Source organism: Orcinus orca, chromosome 2 (assembly GCF_937001465.1).
Source record: "Orcinus orca chromosome 2, mOrcOrc1.1, whole genome shotgun sequence".
Lineage (NCBI taxonomy): Eukaryota > Metazoa > Chordata > Mammalia > Artiodactyla > Delphinidae > Orcinus > Orcinus orca.
The window spans coordinates 196,882,477-196,903,973 of record NC_064560.1 but is presented as its reverse complement, the minus strand read 5'-3'; the positions used below and the strand labels follow the sequence as shown (position 1 = coordinate 196,903,973).

Below are 21,497 nucleotides of genomic sequence, written 5' to 3'. Positions count from 1 at the left end.
TTTTACTCTCTTAAAATATAGGGACATATTATAATCTAATATACAAGGAATTAACCAACTATTCATACATTATTATTAACTAAAGCCCATACTTTATTCAGATTCCCTTAGTTTTTACCTACTGCCCATTTTCTGGCCCAGGATCCCACCCAGGACACCACATTACAAATGAATATGTGGTTTCTTTCATTTCTAGGACCGGGGACCTGGTGGGGAGGCTAGCCCATGTGCTCTGAGTGGCTTCATCGTCGTGAAGCCGAGTCTCTGTGGTCCAAGCCGACCGCATGGAATTTGGGATTACTTGGCCATGGCAGCCGACTGGAAGTCATGGACTTTTATTCCACTCTCGGGTCTCTCTCCAGTCTGTCCTTTGACTTGTCCCCTCTTTGGCCTCAATTTTCTCATCTGTAAAATGAAGCCATTGGGCTAGTTTCACCTGGACAGACTGAGTCCTGGGGTCGATCTCTGAGTGGTTTGCTGATCTCCATCCTGGGCAGAGGGAGCTGGCAGGCATGGTGGTGCCCCAGAGGGCGGAGCTGGGACCCAGATCTCACTGGTTGTAACACGGGGCCGACACTCTGACTTTGGGCTTTTAAAGTCAAAGATCAGGGGCCTGTCCCATCTCTTCTGCTTATTCTGAGGCCCCCTTCATCTCTGAGCCTCAGTTTACCCATATGTAAAGTGGCAGCCGCTGGGACGGCTGGGACTTCTGAGGGTCCCTCTGGCTGTGAATAGAGCAGGTTGCCCTGGGGAGTGCTGAGTTCTCCATTCCTGGAGGTGTGCAAGCCAGGTAGGTGACACTGTTGGGTGGTGCAAGGGGTGGTGGCAACCCTAGGCTCTAAGTGTCTCTCTGTTGGACAGGGAATCCAGCCTCTCTGTTGGCCCATTTTCCTATCCTTGACTCAGGGGCAGGTGGCTGGCTGCCACCAGATGCCCACACCCAGTTGCCTTCCTTCCCATCTCATGCCAGGACTGCCTTCGGCCCTGGCCCACAGACTTGCGGGAGACTGGAGGGAGGCTCACCATTATTACCTGCCCACCTTGTGGTACCTCTGGCTGCCAGGCCAGTCTGCTACCTAGGCAGCTCCTACAGGCTGGGCTCCAGGTACACGAGGTACACCATACAAAGCTCCAAAGAAGCAAGAGGAGGCTGGGAGGAATCCCTGAGAAGAGAAGTGAGGGGCCCTGTGTCCCTACTCCCCACAAACCAGACTCTCCATTCTGACAATTTTTGGATTCTTCAAGTCCCAACCTTTGCAGCTTCTGTTCCCTCTACCACCAATGCCCTTGCCCTTCTTTAGCTGTTGAACTCCTACTCATCCTTTGAAGCCTAATACAAAAGACCCCTCTACTGAACCTTAGCTGTCCCAGGACCTACAGGTGTCGTAGCACGTATCATCCTGTGTCATTAATAGGCCTCTTCCATGCCTGTGTCCCTGTCGCTCGATTTCCCTGAAGGCAGGGGTGGGGCTGACTCACTCCCTCCAACCTGCGGACACCTCATTGTCCTCTGCCTTATTGTATGAAAGGAGTGGGTAGGGGAAGGGAGAATCGCTGTGGCGAACCTTTCCCGAGCCCCTTCTCTTTACCAGCACTGTCGCATCCATTTAATCTCTACCCTCCAAACCCTGCCCCGTGCCAGGTGGGCGCTTTCACCGGTGGGTCTGTAGGGGCAGGGGTGGCAGGAGCGCGAGTGGCCCTGGGCCGCGGAGAGAACTGGTGCTCAGCCGCGGGGGGGGCGGGCCTCAGTGAGACCGAGGGAACGGGGCGTCGCCACACAACGTGGGGTCCGGGGACTCTGCACGGGTTGCGTCCTAACAGCCTCATTTTCCAACCGAGGTAACTGAGGCTCCGAGAGCCCCGGGGACCCGCCTCTGCCCCGACACAAGACCGCGCCCAGGTCTGGTGGCAGAGGCGCTCCCGGCCCCGCCCCCTGAGGCCCCGCCCCCTGAGGCCCCGCCCCGAGCCCGAACTGGTCCTCGCGCAGAGCAGGGAGGCAGGTGGAGGGGAGCCCAGCCCTGAGCAGCGCTCCCGGCGCCACCATGGGCAACAGCGCGGGCCGCAGCGACTTCGAGTGGGTCTACACGGACCAGCCGCACACGCAGCGGCGCAAGGAGATGCTCGGTGAGCTCGGGCCCCAGGTGGGGACAGCCCTGGGGCCGTCTGGTGTCCCGGGACAGCCCGAGCCCAGGGGTCGCTCCTGAGGCCCGGATGCCCAGCAGGCCCTCCCCTACCTCTGCTCCAGAGAGGGTAGGAGCGCCACTCCTCCTCCCTCAGCGTCCCCGGCTCGGGGTTCCTGAGGGTCCCCAGCTCCGGCCTGGAACTCCCCTCGCGTCTCTGCCTCTGTCCTGGGATCTAAGACACGCGCTCCGCGCGTCAGGGGAGCGCGTTTCAGCTGCTCCATCCTGGCTGTGGGACGCGAGCCACTCCCAGGGCCGAAACCAGGGCTCGAGCTCTGGGGAGAGGTCGCAGCGCAGAGGTCGGCCCCAGGGACTGTCTTTGTATGGGATGCACCGCCCCCGCCTTCGAAGGCAGCTCCGCAGCCACCTGTTCTCCGCCGCATCCCGGGCTCCTATGTGCGCTGAGCGCCGGGATCCCGGCGGCCCAGCCGGAGGAGTCGCCAAGCCCACCCCCAATCCCGGAGTTTAGGGCAGAATGAGCGCCTCGAAGGAAGCAAACGCTGAACCAGAGAGACAAGTTTTTAAAAAACAGACTGTACCAGAGAGTCTGTCCTTTTATTTTATAGCCTAATACACGGTGGCCCCCCTCTCTGTCGTTCAGTGTCCCGGGAGGTCATTTTTACCTACGTGGTCACCCATCCTTCGGATTCACCCATCCTGATGGGCTCCATCCGTCTCTCAGGAAGACCCAGGATGTACAGTCCTTTACCCGCAATTAGGGGGTTAAAGGGCTCGCACCTCCAGAACAGCTTTTACTAGGTGCCGCCAAATGGCCTTTGCAGTGCCGGGCCAGCTTGCAGCAGGGTGAACGCGCTCCCCTGCCCCAGAGTCCGTCGCCATTTCACCACACCCTCGCCTACACCTGGGCTTGGCAAACGCTTTTAATCTTTACCAAGCAGATTGACTAAACAATACTATTTCATTGTGGGTTAAATTTTTAATTTGATGATTGGTTTCAACGTTTAATTGGCCATTTAAAATTTTTTTTTCTCTTGGTTTGGTCTTTTGCTTGTCGGTGTTAGACCTCTCTTTGTATAGAGACTTTTAACCCTTTGTCTTATACGTTGCAAATCTTTTTTCCTTTATAGTCAGAAGCTTTTTTTTTTTAATGCATTTGAATAGGTTGGCTTTTTTCTCTTTAGAATTTTCCCTTTAGTGTCTTCCTGCCCCACCCCAAGACTAGGGAAATATCTGTCCTGTTACCTTTCAGACACCGGATGCACTGAGTGGTTAGTGTGTGACCGTGCCCTGCTGTTGCTGGGGGTTCAGGGCCTAGAGACCCCTGGGTGGGTCTGTAACGTCTGTGGTTTTCTCCTGTGAGGTGAGCAGTAACCCAGCACTATTTACGCCTGCGAACTTCCTGCAGGTGGCTCAGAGGGCACTTGGTGATCATCTGGTCCTCCCTCCCCCACGGAGTACAGGCATCCTGGCTGCTGTCTCTCAGCAGTTTCAAGGCAGGGCTGTGTTTCCTTCCCCTCCCCTGGCTGTCCCCCACCTCCCCCTTACAGGACTCACTGGGCACCTGGCCCCAGGTGGAGAAGGCTGTGGGAGGGATGTATCCTGGCCCACAGAGCTGCCTGGAGGGATCCAGACATGCTGGGTTGCAGACTTACTTTCCCAATCTGCATAATGGGCACCATCATCCTTTCCGGAGGAGTGGGTATGAGGATAAAAGGAGAGCTTGGGTGAGAAGGTGCTCACTGTGGTACCCAGCACGCCAGGACATGGGGAATGATCTGTCTCTCAAGATGGAAGCCATGGACCCTGGAACCAATCCAGGAAGCATCCTGGACAGGGTGGCTGGGAAGCCTGGAAGACCTGGAGGAGAGGGAGGTGACTTGGGCCAGGGTGGGGACAGCACAGGTTCTCAAGGGCCGACTCTCCAGGGAGCTTTGCAAATTCCCTCTGTGCACTGTGTGCTGTGGCTTCCTCCCCACGCGTCCAGTTTTGAGCTAACGAACTTGGAATGTGCCATTCCCCCTCCCTCTCAGGCATTTGCGCACGCTGTTCCTCCGCCTGGGGGACCTTCCTTGCTACTCTGCCCCACTCGCTCAGTTCTCCCTCCTGTAGGAATTACCCACCCCCTCACCGAGCCCGGGCCAGAGGAGGGTGCTTCAGGCGGATTCCCCCCCACTGCTCCAGCCCATCGGGTCCTTATCTCTCTGGGGCACGTTATGTGGCTCTAGACCTTGGCTGTGAGCTGATCTCCTGGCAAGGACAACACCCACTCATTAGTCATGTGACCCTGGGCAAGTCAATAAGCAGACGAGGAAACTGAGGTTTGATTGAGTTAAAAGCGGTGAATTGTAGCACTTTCTTTATGGAGTTGTGCAGATTTTTTTTAAAATATCATTTTTATTTATTTTAAAAAAATGTACTTATTTATTTGGTTGCGACAGGTCTTAGTTGTGGCTGGTTGGCTCCTTAGCTGTGGCATGCAAACTCTTAGTTGCGGCATGCATGTGGGATCTAGTTCCCCAACCAGGGATGGAAGCTGGGCCCCCTGCGCTGGGAGCGCAGAGTCTGTGCCACCATGGAAGTCCCTGTTGTGCAGATTAAATGAGGTGGTGTTCATGCTCAGCCCAGCACTCAACAAAACGTTAGCTGCGATGATAATTATTACCTCTTGCAGAAAGGCCCATGTCTTCCCCAAGGACAGGGAATGCCTTTCCATCTCTGTTTTCCTGAAGCTTGTGCTGTTCCCAGCCTGAGGGAAATCCTATGTGTAACTGTCAGCCTCTCTTTACAGAGGAGGCCCCAGAGTGGGGCTCAGAGAGCGGAAGTGACTTGCCTAGGGCCACACAGCTCAGTGGCCACAGAGGCCAAGTTGGTGTTCAGGCAGGGATGTGCTCCAGTCCCAGCCAGCTGGCCGCTGTGGCCCACACCAAGCTCCTTGGGGGGCCACTGGATGCTCAAGGATCCTAATCTTGAAGTCAGAACCCAGGAAGGCCTCGCATAGAGCTGGTTGCCGTGCTCTTCGCGCAGGACCAAAGTCCGTCTCCAGATCCCGCCTGGATGGGGGCGTGCCTTGCAGGCCAGGGCTGAGGCTCCCTGTGCTGCGAGGGCAGGAATGGAGCCGGCGAGACTCTGGTCACATTGGAGACCAGAGTCCAAGCCAGGTGTGCCCAGAGGAATAAGAAGCAGGGTTTGAATTTGTCTTTTCAAAAACAAATAGCTTTGTGATTTTTTGTTTTTTGTGTTTTACCATGTATGTGCACTCGTGGAGGCTCTTCACCCAACCACAGAGATGCTGGAGCCAGGGGTGGAGGGCCGGCCGGCCACACGGCCATTCTCTCCCGCCCCTGTCCTTGCTGCCGTCAGCCTTCTCCTCGTCCTCCAGGCGGGCTGCAGCCTGTGTCCACCCAGCTCTGAGATTCCCACAGAAGAGAGAGAGGTGCCTCTCTCCCCTTCTGCCCTGAGTAGCCCGTCCTCCCCTTGAGCCAGCTCATCTCTGGCCAGAGCTGTGAGTCCTCTGATTGGCCAGTGGGCGGGGGGCTGTGATGGGCAAACCGCACAGTATCACATTGTGACGTCAGAGAGTTGCAGCTCTCCGAGAAAGGGGTGCTGTGATCCTAAGTTGGGTGGGGAGGGAGGGGTGCTGGGTGCATGGGCACACAGCACAGACAATAGGTGATCCCTGGGACCCTATGTTTTAAAAAAATATTTATTTATCTGGGTCTTAGTTGCGGCATGTGGGACCTAGCACCCTGACCAGGGATTGAACCCAGGCCCCTGAATTGGGAGCATGGCGTCTTACCCACTGGACCACCAGGGAGTCCCTCTAGGACCCTATTTGAGCTGACTGTGTCCTCCCTGGCTTGAGTCCTCCGAGGGCTTCCCTTCCTAGAATCTCATCTCTGCTCTGCGTATTGGCACCCCCATGCTCTGGCCCCTGCCCTTTCTCCTTACCGTCTGCTCTCTAGCCACTTGGTGGAATATACCCGCCACCTGCCCATTTCCTACTTCATGGCTTTTGCAAATGCTGTTTCCTCTGCTTGAATTCTTTTTCCCTACTCTTCGTCTACGGAACTCCTATGCATCCTTCAGGTCTCAGCCTAAATGTCCCTTTCTCAGAAACACTGTCTAACAGCGCACGCCCTCACACGCCGTATGCTGGGAAACGTTAAATAATCAACTGAATCTCTGGAGGGAACAAAAGACCCTGATTCGCAAATTGGCATTTGCCAGTTTTTGTAGCTATTTCCATCATGGCCAATTTCAAACTACCAACGTGCATCGCTGCCCACTGAGTTGGGGAGAGGGCGGTGTATTTGGGCACTTGACAGCGGCAGGCATAGGCTGGTTGCCCACACCACAGTCCACCCCCGTCTCTGCCGCCCAGCTATTCCTTCCCTATCCTTCCGTAGGGTGCCGTGCACTGTTACCTTGTGACCTTTGCTCCCATCTGTAATTCTACATTGATTTGTGGGGTGATAGCTTTGTCTGACTCTCCCACTCAACTCTGAGCTTCCCAAGGGCGGGGCCGGGCCCACCTCCACCAGTGCCCTTCCCAGCGAGGCTGAGTGAGGCAGTAGGCACCTACCAAAGCTTGAGCATCTCTAGTCCAACCTGCCACGACCGTCGCAGGGTTTCCCTCCATCCAGAGGTGCCAGGGACCTGTCAGCCACAGCTCAGAGCACGCGGTTTAATCCTTGCCAGCTGGAGAGCAGGGAGACATCCCGTTTTTTCTTCCCCTCTAATATCTCTCTCTCTCTCTCTATTTATTTGGTTTGCTGGGTCTTAGTTGGCACGCAGGATCTTTAGTTGCCGCACACTGGATCTTTTTAGTTGCGGACACGTTGGATCTTTAGTTGTGGCATGTGAACTCTTAGTTGCGGCCTCTGGGATCGAGTTCCCTGACCGGGAATTGAACGTCGGCCCCCTGCATTGGGAGCACAGAGTCCCAGGCACTGGACCACCAGGAAGGTCCTGAGACATCCCGTTTTAATTGGCATTTCTGAGCTGATCAGTGAGGCTGAGTGTTTCTTCCATGGTTTCACTGTCTTTCTCCTTATGTGAATTTTCGACTCATGTCCTTTTCCTATCTGAGGAGCCCTTTTCCTGGATCCGTAGGAGTCTTTTCCACGTGCCTTGTGGTGGCCCTGCTTTTGCCACATGTAACAAGGATCTTCCCATGTCTGCCCCTTGTCTTTTCACTTGGAACTTTTTTTTATTTTTTGAGGCGGGGTGCACACTGCACATCATGTGGAAACTTAGTTCCCTGACCAGGGATTGAACCCGCACCCCTGCATGGGAAGCGTGGAGTCTTAACCACTGGACCGCCAGGGAAGTCCTAACGTTTTTTTCATTCGTTTCGTCTCTCCCCCCACCACTCCTTTTTTTTTTTTTTTTTTTTTTTTTGGCCTTACAGACATTTGCATTTTTTTAATGCAGGGCAGAACCCTGGGAAGTTAGGCCCCTTGCCCAAAGGTCACCCAGCCTGGTCAGGGTTAGGACAGGGCTGTAACTTGGTAACTCCGGCCTGCGCCTCTGTTCCACCCTCTTCTCCACGCGGGACCTGAAGAGAGCCTGTCCCCCCTCCTGTCCTCCCTGGCACGTGACCCACGGGCAGTCACCAGCTCACGTGGCCCCTTCCTCTCCTTCTTTCTGCCTCTGTACTGATGTGTGTGCTGTGCCTTCACCTGGCCTGCTTCTAATCCACATTCTTTCATTCGTACCAGCTTTTATGAAGTGATTTACATGCCATAAAAGTCACTCATTTTAAAGGCACAGTCCAGTGACTTTTTAGTAAAGTTACACAGTCTAGTTTTAGAGCCTTCCCCTCACCCCAGGTCCCTAGGACCCCTTGCAGTCACTCGGCAGCCCACCCTGTATCCTTAGAGCCACTCCTCGTCCCTCGAGTTTCGGCTCGAGTGTCACGGGACTCAGTGTGTGTGTCCTAAGCACGTCCTAGTCGGGACACACCACTGTGCCCCGCACGTGTGCCTCCCACCCCCGCTGAGCCTGCGAGCCCCTCCCGCCTCTCGGGCCTGGGGCGGCTCGGCCCAGACCTTCGGCAAATATTTGTCCGGAATCAAGAGCAGGTTTGGCGGGAGGTGGCTCAGTGATTCCTGAAGGCACTTTGGGCCGCTTCCCCGGTTCCCCCAGAGCACCGCCCACACTGACCAGCCAGGCTTAGGCTTGCCTTTGGGCTCCCAAACCGGAAAGGAGGGGGCGAGATGGGGCAGAACAAGGCGGCTTAGGAAGCACTGGGGCCAGAGCTGCGGGGGAGCCGTTTAGGAAGGAGGGGATGAAGAGGGCTTGGGTGCCTTTGCTGGAGATGCTGTCAGAGGACAGGTGCTCAGCCGCTGCGGGGAGAGGGAAGGTGCTCCGCACGGGGTGGCTTGTGGCGGGACAGGGTCAGACAGGCGCTGGAGGCAGGTGGGCACAGTGAGCTGACCGACACGATGGAATGTTCAGGCTGGAGAGCGCTTGGTGGTGAAAGGCGGTGACAAGGCCCCCCTGGAGCCAGCGGGACTGTCCTGCGATGTCACTTGACCTCCCTGGGGAAGCAGTCAGGGCATCTAGCCCTAGATGGTGCCCGGCCCGGGTGCGTGGAGGATACAGAGTGGGGAGAAGCCCCGTGTGCTCCTGGGAGCCCTGGAGGAGGCCGGTGAGAAGGGGCTGCGTGGGGACCCTCGCTCCGTGCGGAGGGCGAGGGCCCGGCAGCCCCCCACGCCGGGCTGCCTGTTTCTGCCGTTTCCTCCCCACCACGCCTGGCACAGCAGGATTTGTCAGGAATCTTCTGGGAATAACCAGGTGTCCACAGGGAGACTATTCTGTGGGGTCAGCGTAGGGCAGTGGGGTCAGGCTGCTTCCCGTCAGGCAGGCTCCTCTGCTGAGCCCTCTGGGTCCTCATGAACAAGTCCGCCACGTGTGTAAATATATGTAATGCACGGAAATGTTCACAGCTGCTGGAGCCAAGCTCCCCAACACCTCGGGGCCTGCGGCCTCCTCTCCGTTGTCCCCCCGAGGCCCACGTGCCCTGGGGAAGGCCCCACCTCCAGGCCCTCACAGCCCAGAGCTGTCAGAGTGGGTGCCTTAGGGACGGAGAGTGAGGAAGCTGGCCCAGAGAGGGACAGGGGCCGGCCCAAGGGCACGCAGCAGTTGGACTGAGCCAGGCTGCAGTGAGGCTCTCTTGAACTGGGACCCAGGATTTTCTCTGGGCGCTCTGCCCTGACGATGTAGCCCAGCTCCAGGAAACAGCTCCTCTCGGGGCTGAGGAATCCCTGTGGACTCTGGAGGAGCCAGTGGAGAATTAGGTCGTTTCTCCGTGTGGTGGGAGCTCTGCATGCTCTTCTCTAAGACGGGGGGACGGTCCCCTCCCGGGCAGGGTGGTGAGGGCTGCATGAGGAAGTGCGTGTCAGACGCCGGGCACGTTTCACCTGCTGAGCACCACGTCCACACCCGGGCTCCGGCCACGTCCACGGGCCTGAAGGCGGGGGGTTCTGAGGTCAAGTCTTGGCTCTGTCGGCCTCGCCCTGCCTTGTCAGACCCTTCCCTGGGCCTCCGCCCCTCCTTTCTGTGTCATGCCTGGACAGTGTGGCTTCTAGCAATGGTTGTTTTCATGGGCAGCTTGCCTTGGGCCCCGCCCAGGCTGCTGCTGGAAGGCCATTTGCATGGGTCTGTTTGTCTCTGGTTCCATGTGGCTGTCCATGCGGGCTCCAGGCTGCCCCACTGGAGCAGAGAGCCCTTGAGGCGTGAGTGTCCTAACCCAGCTTCTCTGGTGCTCTGTGCTGGAGGCCTGAGCGAGCAGGGTTGCCCCCGACATCAGCTGAGATCCCCCAGGGGGGCAGAGCCTGGTCAGGCTGGGCCAGGTTTGGGTGTCCAGCCAGGCCCGGAGGACTCCTCGTGGGGCTGCCAGGGCACTCTCGCCCTCCTCCTGGGCATCCCACCTCTCCTGGGGCCCAGAGAACATGAAGCCAGCAGCTTTCCCCTACCCAGCCTCACCCCTGAGCCCCAGAAGAGGTGCCCCTCTGTCAGGCCAGCACCCCCTGGCCTTCTCCGTGACCCCCGCCCCGCATCTCTGTCCTCTCCTTCTGCCATCTGCTGGCCCCAATCTCTCCCATCTCACCCCCCGAGCCAGGCCTCCCTCCCCAGGCCTGCGCTTGGCCTCACCTTCTCACCTCGCCTCCTGCTGAAACGGTTCTTGCTGGGGCCCCCAGGGCCTTGCTAAGTCCAGCAGGTGCCTGTCTGGCCTTCCTTGCCGTGACCCTCCTTGACCCCCCGGCAGCTGGGCACCCCCAAGCCCACGGCTCCATTTATCCCAAACCCGACTGCACCCAGTGACCTCATTAGGCCCGCCTGGCTGGAGGGCCCCAGAGCATCTTCTCAGGGAGGCCTCTAGGCCTCCCACCTCCTAGGGACCCAGAAGCCCTGGAATTGAAAAGGTCCGATGTTTGCTGTTTCGTTTGAGCGAAGATGGATCTCCGTCCAGCGGGCGGTAGATGAGCTGGTGAACCAGCCTGACCCTGCTCGCCGGCGCGGCTCGGGTGGGTCCGGAGGGGCCCCACTCCTTAGATGGGCCTTCCTGGGGTCTCCGCTGAAGGCCAGGGGTGTTCAGCGAGGTCTCCGAGCCGTGTCACCCCTGGAATCCGCTGGGCTCCTAGCCCCCTGGCCACTGTCTCTGAGCCCCCACTTTTTAAAAAAAAATTTATTATTTTTTTTTTGCGGTACGCGGGCCTCTCACTGTTGTGGCCTCTCCCGTTGCGGAGCACAGGCTCCGGACGCGCAGGCTCAGCGGCCATGGCTCACGGGCCCAGCCGCCCCGCGGCATGTGGGATCCTCCCGGACCGGGGCACGAACCCGTATCCCCTGCATCGGCAGGCGGACTCTCAACCATTGCGCCACCAGGGAAGCCCCTGAGCCCCCACTTTTGAGTCGCCTGGCTTGCTGGGGCTCCTCCTGCCTGCACTGTGGTCTGGACAGGGCCTCCGGGCAGGGTGGAGGTGGTCTGGAGCTCACGTGTTTGGCCCCTTCTCGGGATCGCCCCTGAGCTGCCCAGCATCCGGCTTGTGCGTGGGCCGCCTTTTTCCGTTGCTTCCAGCAGGGTGGCTGGGCCCAGTGACTATCGTGGCCGGGGAGCATGGGGCCTTTGCTCATAGGTTAAAGCAAGCCTGGGGCCAGATCACCTCCAAGAGCAGCCCACAGCCCCAAAGGTCAGAAATGGGATGTTTTTTACTCTCAGATCAGAAAACTGTATTTAATAACAACAGTAGTAACGGCTCCCAGGGCTCAGAGCTGTCATCCCAGCCTCACCAGAGCCTGGATGGGCAGGTCGGGGTGTCACCCCCATTTCCCAGATGTGGAGACCTAGGCTGGGGCAGTGCTGTGGACTGCCCAATCGGCCAGGGTGAGGGGCTGGGGACCAAGCACCCCAGGCTGTGTTGAGGCCGCACCCGAGCTGAGGGCAGCTGAGTCCCTGGGAAACTGTTAGGAAAGGAGGAAGGGGCGCCAGGCCAGGCAGGGAAGGGACACCCAAGGATGTTCTCCTTTGCTTCCACTCACGCACGACTTACTGGCCTTGTATGACAGACGGGGCACCAGAGGCCCACCGTCCAAGGTCACAGCTGCTGGGCTCTGTCACTGCCCTTGCCTCTGAGGGGTACGGAAGTGGCCTGTTTGCTGGCCTGGATCCCTGAGCTGGGGTGCTTGTCCCTGCTGGCTTGCCAGTCTGTGCTCACCTGCTGCAGGTGTGGCCTGCCCCAGGCCTGGCCTCCTTCCAAGGGGAAGATGGAGAGACCTGCCCTGTGGAGGCTGGTGGCCTCTGGCTGCCTGGCTGAGCTCCCAGGTGTGCCTGGGCGGGCGAGGGCCCGGACCCTTGGAGGCTGGCGTCCAGAGGCCACCTCTGGTGGGAGGGAGGCTGATGGAACCCTGCGGCCTGTGGTCCCAACCTGACATTCAGGTATGCAAATGTTCGGGAACTTTGCACGTGATTTCCTGGGCACTGGGCGAGAACATTCCTGAAGGCTGGGCTGCAGGCGCATCCTCTTGCCCTGGCCTTCGTGAAGACACTTCTGTCCTCCCCTGCTCCACCTCACTGCGGCTGCTGGACTCCCACCCCCTCAGGCCTCTCAGCCCCACGGTGGAAGCACGCAGCTTCCTGGGCACCACTGAGGCCCGCCTTCTGAAATGTGCCCGCTCACTCTGACCCCCTTGGCGGCAGGAACAAGCTGGGATGAGGCTTGCCCCCTGCCCCCCTCCCGAGTGGGGCCAACCCCCCCGGTTGGGGTCCTTTTGTCTCCTTTGCCCCGTCTGGCGGGGTGATTCTGGGCGAACGCCATGCTGGCTGGTCCACCTCAGCTGAGGCTGGCGGGCAGTGGCGCCCTTGAGGGGCAGGGTCGAATGTGAGTTGCCGCTGCGCCCAGCGCCAGGCCAGTGCAGGGATGGGGCAGTGAGGTCAGCTGGGCTGTCAGAGCCTCGGGGTTTCCTCATCCCCCGTCCAGTTGCTGTGTGTTTCCTAGAGCCGCAGAGACAAATGACCACAGACAACGCACTTGTTATCTTATGGTTCTGGAGGTCAGAACTCTGACCCGGGTCCCACGGGGTGAAGTTTCTTCTGGAGGCTCCAGGGGGGAATCTGTTTCCTGGCCTTTCCAGCTTCTGGAGCCGCCTGTGCCCCTTGATCTTCACAGCTGGCGAGGCCGGTGGAGACCTTGCACATCCCCAGACCTCCTCTCCTGCTCCCTTTCCCACTGTCCCGAGCCTGGGATGACGCTGTGCCGCCGGGATACTCCAGGCTCTCCTTGCTGTTGTGAGGTCAGCAGACCAGCACCCTGGGTGCAGCCTGACTTCCAGGGTCCCTCAGAAGCTGACCGATTCGCAGTGAGGGGAGTAGGACCTGGACGTGTTTGGGGGGCCCCTGTTCTGCCCACCCCAGTTGCCAGTCTCTCCCTGCACCTTGTGAGCTGGTTCCAGGCGGCGGGGCCTTGGCACCCCCTTCCCTGCATCTTCCTCCACCGGCCGGGGGCAGCGAGTACCCTTCTGGGCCTCTGGCCTTTCTGGGACAGCCAAGTCGCCTCCCACACGCAACGCAGGGACAGCCCACTCGGCCGCCGCTGGGCCATGTGGGCAGGCCCGGGAAGAGAGCGCTATGCAGCCTAATCCCACCACCGCTGTCCCCAGCATACCCGTCTTCGGGCAGCATCCTGGCCGCCGGCCTTCACGGTGCACTTTGTTGGGTGGTCGTCATAAAGCGCAGATTCACCTGGGCGTCTGCTCCCAGCCAGTCAGCCTGAGCTTTCCGTGCCTTATCTAGTCATCCTCCCAGTGACCTGTTTATGGTTCAGAAACGAGCCTTGGAGCTGACGTAACCTGCTCGGAGCTGGGATTTTTTTTTTTTTTTTTTTTGCAGTACGCGGGCCTCTCCTGTTGCGGAGCACAGGCTCTGGACGCGCAGGCTCAGCGGCCATGGCTCACGGGCCCAGCTGCTCCGCGGCACGTGGGATCTTCCCGGACCGGGGCACGAACCCGCGTCCCTTGCACGGGCAGGCAGACTCTCAACCACTGCGCCACCAGGGAAGCCCCGGATTTTTTTTTTTTAAACTTAAAAAACAAAATTGTGGTAAAGGATAACATAGAATTTGCCATTTTAACCGTGTGTGAAGCATGTGATTTGGGGGCATTCATGACTTTCACGGTGTGGTGTAGCCATCACTACTATTTCCAAAACTTTTTCATGACTCCAAACAGAAATTCTACACCCATTACCAGTCACTGTCCATTCCCCCCACCCCCCAGCCCTGGAAACCTCTACTTTCTGGCTCTGTGAACTTGCCTGTTCTAGAGATCTCACGTAAGTGGAATCGTACGGTGCGTGGCCTTTCCTTCTTTCACTCGGCATCATGTCTTCAAGGTTCATCCGTGTTGTACGCAGCCCACGGTAGTCCTTCATGCCTGTGTTTTGGGCGGCGGAGGTGCTGCTAGTTTATTTGGGAGTCAGTTCCCGGGAGCAGGATTGAGGGAGCCGGCACTGTGACAGAGAAGCAGCGAATTCAATATAAGCGCTTTTAAAATTGAGGCATAATTGACCTATAGCATTATATTAGCTTCAGGTGTACAACATAATGATTTAAAAAAACATTTTATTGAAATATAGTTGATTTACAATGTTGTGTTAGTTTCAGGTGTACAGCAAAGTGATTCAGTTATACATACATATATATAAAAAAATATATATATATAATTTTTCTGCATTCTCTTCCATTATAGGTTATTACAAGATATTGAGTAGAGTTCCCTGTACTATACAGTAGGTCCTTGTTGGTTATCTATTTTATGTATAGTAGTGTGCACATATATATATATATATATATGTATATATTTTAAAGAAGATGTTGGGGGTAGGAGTTTATTTATTTATTTTTGCTGTGTTGGGTCTTCGTTTCTGTGCGAGGGCTTTCTCTAGTTGTGGCAAGCAGTGGCCACTCTTCATCATGGTGTGCGGGCCTCTCACTATCGCGGCTTCTCTTGTTGAGGAGCACAGGCTCCAGACGCGCAGGCTCAGTAGTTGTGGCACACGGGCCCAGTTACTCCGCGGCATGTGGGATCTTCCCAGACCAGGGCTGGAACCCGTGTCCCCTGCATTAGCAGGCAGATTCTCAACCACTGCGCCACCAGGGAAGCCCTGTGTACGTATATTTTTAAAAATATTTACTTATTTGGCTGTGCCAGGTCTTAATCGCGGCATGCGGGATCTTTAGTTGCGGGATGCGGGCTCTCAGTTGCAGCGTGCGGGATCTAGTTCCCTGACCAGGGATCCAACCCAGGCCCCCTGCATTGGGAGCATGGAGTCTTAACCACTGGACCACCAGGGAAGTCCCAGTAGTGTGTATATTTTAATCCCTAATTTATCCCTCCCCCACCAACATAGTGACTTGATATGGTATCCTGTGAAATGACCCCAACAAGTCACTATACACAGTTACAAATTTTTTTTTTCTTGATGAGTTCTTGGATGACAAGTTCTTTTTTTTTAATAGACCTTTATTGGAGTATAATTGCGTCACAATACTGTGTTAGTTTTTCTTGCACAACTGAATCAGCCATATGCATACACATGTCCCCATATCCCCTCCCTTTGAGCCTCCCTCCCACCCTCCCTATCCCACCCCTCTAGGTCATCGCAAAGCACCGAGCCGATCTCCCTGTGCTATGCGGCTGCTTCCCACCAGCCACCTGTTTACATTCGGTAGTGGATATATGTCGATGCTACTCTCACTTCGCCCCAGCTTCCCGCTCCCACCCCAAGTCCTCAAGTCCATTCTCTATGTCTCCCTCTTTATTTGGATGAGAAGTTCTTGATGAGAACTTTCAAGATCTACTTTCCTAACAACTTTAAAATATGCAACACGGTATTAATAACTACAGTCACCATTCTAGACATTACATCCCCATGTCCTACTTATTTTGTAACTGGAAGTTTCATTCCTTCCTAAGGCTGAATAATATTCCATTGTGTAGAGAGACCATATTTTGTTTAACTACTCATCAGTTAACAGATACTTGGGTTGTTTCCACCTTCTGGCTATTGTGAATAGTTCTGTGAACATGGATATGCACGTTTCTGTCTGTGTCCCTGATTTAAATTCTGTGGGGTATATATTTAGCAGTGGAATTGCTGGGTCTTACGGTAATTCCATGTTTAACTTTTTGAGGAACCGCCCAATTGTTTTCCACAGTGGCGGCACCATTTTCCATTCCTACTAGCAGCATACAAACAAGGGCTCCCATTTCTCTGCAGCCTCGTCAGCACTTGCTATCTTCCGTTTTTTGAGTTTGGCCGTTAGCGGCTCTGCGGTAGGATCTCACCGTTGGGCTGGCTGCATCCCTGCGACTGCTGCTGCTGAGCACCTTTTCATGTGCTTAGACAAACAGGTGCACATCTTGGGAGAAATATCTGTTCAAGTCCTTTGCTCATTTTTTGTTGGGTTGTTTGTCTTTTTGTTTTTGGGTTGTAGGATATCTTTATATATTCTTGTTACTAAACCCTTATCCAGAGCTGGCATTTGAACCCTTTCTGAACGCTGCTCCCTTCCACCCCCCTGGGGATGCTGTGGCCCCCTGGGCCCCTCTTAAGCAGGGCTGTGGTTTATTGCCAGGCCTGGGCTCGCTTGCTCTTTCCTAAGTTCTGCTTTGACGCTTGTGCTGTGACCACCATCCTTCGGGACCTGATCAGGGGGTGTCCTTGGCAGCTTTGGGGAAAGCTCCCGGGATCAAAGGGCCCAGGCAGTTTTGCCGAGCTTGGAAGCCTGGGGGGTGGCCCCAGCAGTAGGGGGAAGGAGGCTGGAATGGGAGCCGGGGGTTAGGGGTGTGAGGTTCGGCCGCCTCCCCTGGCAGGCTGTCTTGAGGGCTGTATAGCACCACTGCTCAGTTGGTCGGAGCCAAAACCACCGTAGCCGCCAGACGAGGTGGAGGCTCGGTGGGAGTGCTGGTGTGTAGATAGCAGGGGTGTCAGTGCTGCCTGGGGGATTCTGTGGGCTTCCTGGGCAGAGGTTCTAGGATGTGGGAACCTCGACTACCGCCCCCCGCCCCCGCCCCGACATCTCCAGCAGACGTGGGCTGTCCCACCATCAGGCTCCAGGACCGGTATGTGGAACACATACCCCGTGAGGCACATCCTGCCCACACTGTGTCACACTGGGACACAGAGGCCCAGAGAGGGTGGGAATGCACCATGGCCACACAGCAGGATCAAGACTGACCTCGAGATGGGCTTGTGGCACCACCATAGCTTGGGCAGGAAGACTCTGAGCCTGAGTCTCCCCTCTGGGGCAGAAGTCCTTGTTGTGTTTCTCCTTGCATACCCCCAGGGACAGGCAGCTCACCACCTGTGAGGCAGCCTGTTCCATTGCTGGGGGGCTCTGACAGAAAGTTCTCTGGTCTGGGAGGAAGAAGGCAGCCCTGTCACACACTTCCATTCTGAGCACTAAAGGGCAGCGACTTCCTGGGTCACTAGGAGGGAAGCATAGGCCAGGATTCAACCTTGGCCTGGCCAATTCCATTTGGGGCCCAGCCTCTGCTGCAGCCCTGGACACCCTCTTCACAGGCCAGCCTGAGGCCGCCCAGCTGCTGGATGGGTAGGAGGGGCGGGCACTGAAGGCACTGGAGACGGGTACTGACTGTCCTAAGGGTGCCTGGGACGAGCCCCGCCCTCGCTGGCCTGGATCCCAATCTGTGTGTCAGGACGCTGGTTCCACCTGAGGGCCTGTCTCCTCTGCCGGGGAACCAAGGGACACAGCAGACCTGGAGTGGGAGGGTTGACTGTCCCCTTGAACATGTGATGCCCCCCGGCCCTGTCCCTCCGTGCCCCTGGATACAGCACCAGCTGCTTCACCAGCCTTAAGCCTGCCAGCCCCCTCCCACCAAGCAGAGGTTTCTAGAAGGCGCTGCTCTCTTGCCCCAAGGCCCCCACCCCACCCTGTTCTCTTCCGGCTGCCTCCTCGGCTGGGAAGGCCCTCCCTGCTTGGGCAGCTCCCACTGCCATTGTTTTTTCCTTTTCTGTAAAACAAAATACAGAAAAGTACAAAAGATACTATAACAAACACCCACCACCCAAAATAAGTGTATTCAACATTTTATCATATTTCCTTCAGATCTTGTTTGTTTTACGAACTGAAACACCGAGACAAAGCCAGAGCCCTCCACCTTCCCCTCCCCCAGCCGCCCTGCCCCCTCCCAGGGCCCCCCGCCCCCCCGAAGAGTCTGCTTGTGGTTCCCGGGCTCCCTGGAAGCCCGCAGCAACCAAGCAGCCGTACACAGCACCGCGGGCGCTGAACCTGTGGCTCTCAGCAGCTGTTTTGATGGCGGGAATTATGTTTCTGTGGCCCATGCTGACGCCTGCTCTTTGTGTAGGCTGGTGACAAAGACGCCCACCCTGGGGAGTCTCCCCAGAGCCCCCTGGGTGGTGGGGGGAGACGGGTCTGCTTGCCTCCCTCGGCACGAGCACAGGCGAGGCTGCTTCTAGGCCCAGAGCCGCAGTGCCGGATCTCAGAGCGACTCTCCGTGTCACTGCCTGGGGGCTTGATGGATGGTGGAGGGAAAGACGGGGAAGATGGCAGGAAAGATTGAAGGAGGGAGGAGGGGAAGCACGCATCTGGGAGCCACGCGGCCAGCGCCCCCTCACCTTCTCTTCCGTCCTCCCTGCAGCCAAGTACCCGGCCATCAAGGCCCTGATGCGGCCGGACCCTCACCTCAAGTGGCTCGTGCTGGGGCTGGTGCTGGCGCAGCTGCTGGCCTGCTGGCTGGTGCGGGGCCTGGCGTGGCGCTGGCTGCTCTTCTGGGCCTACGCCTTCGGGGGCTGCGTGAACCACGCGCTGACGCTGGCCATCCACGACATCTCGCACAACACGGCCTTCGGCACTGGCCACCCCGCCCACAACCGCTGGTTCGCCGTCTTCGCCAACCTGCCCTTGGGTGTGCCCTACGCCTCCTCCTTCAAGAAGTACCACGTGGATCACCACCGCTACCTGGGCGGCGACGGGCTGGACGTAGACGTGCCCACGCGCCTCGAGGGCTGGCTTTTCTGCACGCCGGCCCGCAAGCTGCTCTGGCTGGCGCTGCAGCCCTTCTTCTACTCGCTGCGGCCGCTCTGCGTGCACCCCAAGGCCATGACCCGCATGGAGGTGTTCAACGCCCTGGCGCAGCTAGCGGCCAACGCCACCATCTTCACCCTCTGGGGGCCCAAGCCCATGGTCTACCTGCTGGCCAGCTCCCTGCTGGGCCTGGGCCTGCACCCCATCTCGGGCCACTTCGTGGCTGAGCACTACATGTTCCTCAAGGGCCACGAGACCTACTCCTACTACGGGCCCCTCAACTGGATCACCTTCAACGTGGGCTACCACATGGAGCACCACGACTTCCCCAGCATCCCGGGCTGCAACCTGCCCCTGGTACGTGGCCATGGTCGCAGGGCTGCAGTGGTGCAACGGCATCTTGGTGGGAGGTGGGGGAACGCGGGGAGGGCTCTGGGCCACACTCCGGCCTTTCTCTCGTGCTGATCACGGGATGGCTACGTGCTCACTTGGGGTCCCCAGGGGAGAAGGAAAGGCCACCTGGCACACGGAGTGCCTGGCTGGAGAATAGGAAGGTGAATTCGGGGGGGGGGGCAGGGGCTCAAGGGGCATTTTACAGTTCAGGCCTCTGGTTTAATGAAAACCCGTTTGAGCACAGCTATGATAGTCACTGGCTGGCTGTGTGTCCTGGGGCAAGCTGCTTGCCCTCTCTGTGCCTCAGCTTTCTCTCCTGTAAATGGTGCAGCAGTAACGATACTGCAAGTGAAGCGCCTCGCCTTCCTGACCCTGTCCCTCCGCATTTCTTGTCACTGCCCTGTGACCCTCCAAGGGCCCCCTCACGGCACAGAGAGGACAGGGTGGGCCTTGCCCTTTGTGACCCAAGGGGCTTGGCCCGAGCTGCCTCAGAGTGGAAGCCTCTGGGCTGGCACCTCTGTCTTGGGAGATCTGGGTTGGAGAATTTCTAAAGAAGAAAGAGGGAGGGGGAGGAGGAGGGGGGAGGGGGGAGGAGTTGTTGTTGTTGTCCTGGTCTGGCACTGGTCGGTTAGAGCAGAAGTGACCGCGCACAGGGGTCTGGAGATTGTGGTCGTGGGAAGCGTGTCTGAGTGTGCGAGACTGTGTGTACGTCTGTGTGCCTGCATTCCTACACGTGATTAGGTGTGCCTGTCCATATGTGCATGTCTGTGAGTGCATGTTCACCCACTCGTGTGCTGGAGTGCACGTGAGCACTGGTCTGGGTGTGCAGGTGTTTGTGCCGTGGCCCACGTGACTCTGGAGTCTGACAGCCTGTGTGTCCACCCTGGCTGTGCAGGCCCCCCCCCCACCCCGCCCGCCAATGGTACTGAGGTCCTGCTCTGTGCTGGGCACCATCTCCCCGAAGCCTCATCACAAGCCTACGCAGCATTTCAAGCCCATCACGCCCATTTCATGGACGCGAAGGGAGAGGCTCAGGGAGCAGGGGTCCCTGACTCAGGAAGCAGCAGAGCCAGAATCTTGACCCAGGACACACACTCACAGAAGCAGCTGCTGTCAGCTGTGAGCCTTTCCTTCTCCCAAGCAAAGTCAAAGGCTCCCTGTTCCTGCCGTGCGTGTCACCTCATCCCCCTTAGGCCCCCCTTTTCAGTTATAAAGCAGGCCCTGTGCACCTGGTGTGTCCTCTGTGGGGGGAGGGGGAGGCCTCCCCTGCAGTTGGTGTGCATGTAGGTGCTGAGGCTGGAGCACTTCTTGGAGGAGGCGGGCTGAGGGTGTCAGGTGCAGAGAGGGGCAGGGAGCTGGAGGGGGAAATAAGTCCTGAGGCTGGCAGGAGGGCGACGGGGTGGGAGTATGGTGGGAGCCAAGGTCAGAGGGGTTTGCAGGTCCGAGAGGGCACCGAACGCCGGGCTGAGGCGCGTGGACGTGACCTTGGTTCAGCAGGACTCGGCCACCCCGAGGCTCCTGGATCAGAAACTCGGGGTGTGGGCTCCAGGGAGGGGGGTGTGCATTTTAACTCCTCACCCCCATTTGGGGCAGGGGCCTCAGCGCCTCTTGGTGCCCCCGGCCAATGGCCCCTCCGTCTTTGGGCAGCGCCGGGCGGCCTCCTGCCCGGCTGGCCCGGACACGGGTACCCTGGGAGATGACAGGGTTGCGCGTGTGCTCACGTGTGTCTGCGCGCACGTGCGCCTGTGGCTGTGCACGTGCCTGTGTGCGGCCTCTGACCCATGTGCCCTCTCCGCAGGTGCGGAAGATCGCGCCCGAGTACTACGACCACCTGCCCCAGCACTACTCGTGGGTGAAGGTGCTCTGGGACTTTGTGTCCGAGGACTCCCTGGGGCCCTACGCCAGGGTGAAGCGGGTGTGCAAGCTGGCGAAGGACGGCCTGTGAGCCCGACGGCCGGCGCCCTGAGAGCACGGACCCTGCTGCGCGCGCCTCAGTGCCCGGTGGGAGCAGGGCCTGTGCTCTCTGTCTGCTGCCCGGCCTCGCCCCGCCCACCTGCAGCGCTGGCCGTCACCTGTCCCCAGGGCGTGCAGTGCCCAGAACTGGTTTGGCTGCATTTAGTTCCCGCACCCTAGGCTGCTGTTCTTGTCCCCCTGGAGTCCCGAGACCACGCCTGGAGACAGCGGGCGTGGGTGGCAGCCTGGAGAAGCTTGGTCTGCACGGGGACTGGTGACCGCAGGCCGGGCCCTCCCTTTCAGGACGTCACGCGCGAGGCCTGGCCTGGCGCTGGGTGCCCTGTGCCCAGGGAGCTGATTTCTCTGGCGTGCCCATGCCCTAAATTAAAGCAGCATGTTTCCAAGTCCACAGAGGGTGCTTCCCAGGAGTGGGCTCGGC

At 58.0% G+C, this 21,497-nt stretch overlaps 1 protein-coding gene across 1 annotated transcript; it reads left to right on the top strand.

Moving 5' to 3' along the window:
* The first annotated feature begins 1,986 nt into the window (after positions 1 to 1,986).
* Positions 1,987 to 21,465, top strand: DEGS2 (delta 4-desaturase, sphingolipid 2). Its single transcript, XM_004262395.4, has 3 exons — positions 1,987 to 2,124; positions 18,327 to 19,069; positions 20,904 to 21,465. Exons 1-3 carry the CDS (start codon positions 2,043 to 2,045, stop codon positions 21,048 to 21,050), a joined length of 972 nt encoding a protein of 323 aa, XP_004262443.1. The 5' UTR covers positions 1,987 to 2,042; the 3' UTR covers positions 21,051 to 21,465.
* The last annotated feature ends 32 nt before the right edge of the window (positions 21,466 to 21,497 follow it).

Excerpts from the sequence above, each read along its gene's own strand:
- DEGS2 (XM_004262395.4), top strand. The coding sequence starts at position 2,043 with ATGGGCAACAGCGCGGGCCGCAGCGACTTCGAGTGGGTCTACACGGAC. Across the intron at positions 2,125-18,326 it reads GCGGCGCAAGGAGATGCTCG|CCAAGTACCCGGCCATCAAG; the intron begins GTGAGCTCGGGC and ends TCCTCCCTGCAG. Across the intron at positions 19,070-20,903 it reads CGGGCTGCAACCTGCCCCTG|GTGCGGAAGATCGCGCCCGA; the intron begins GTACGTGGCCAT and ends CCCTCTCCGCAG.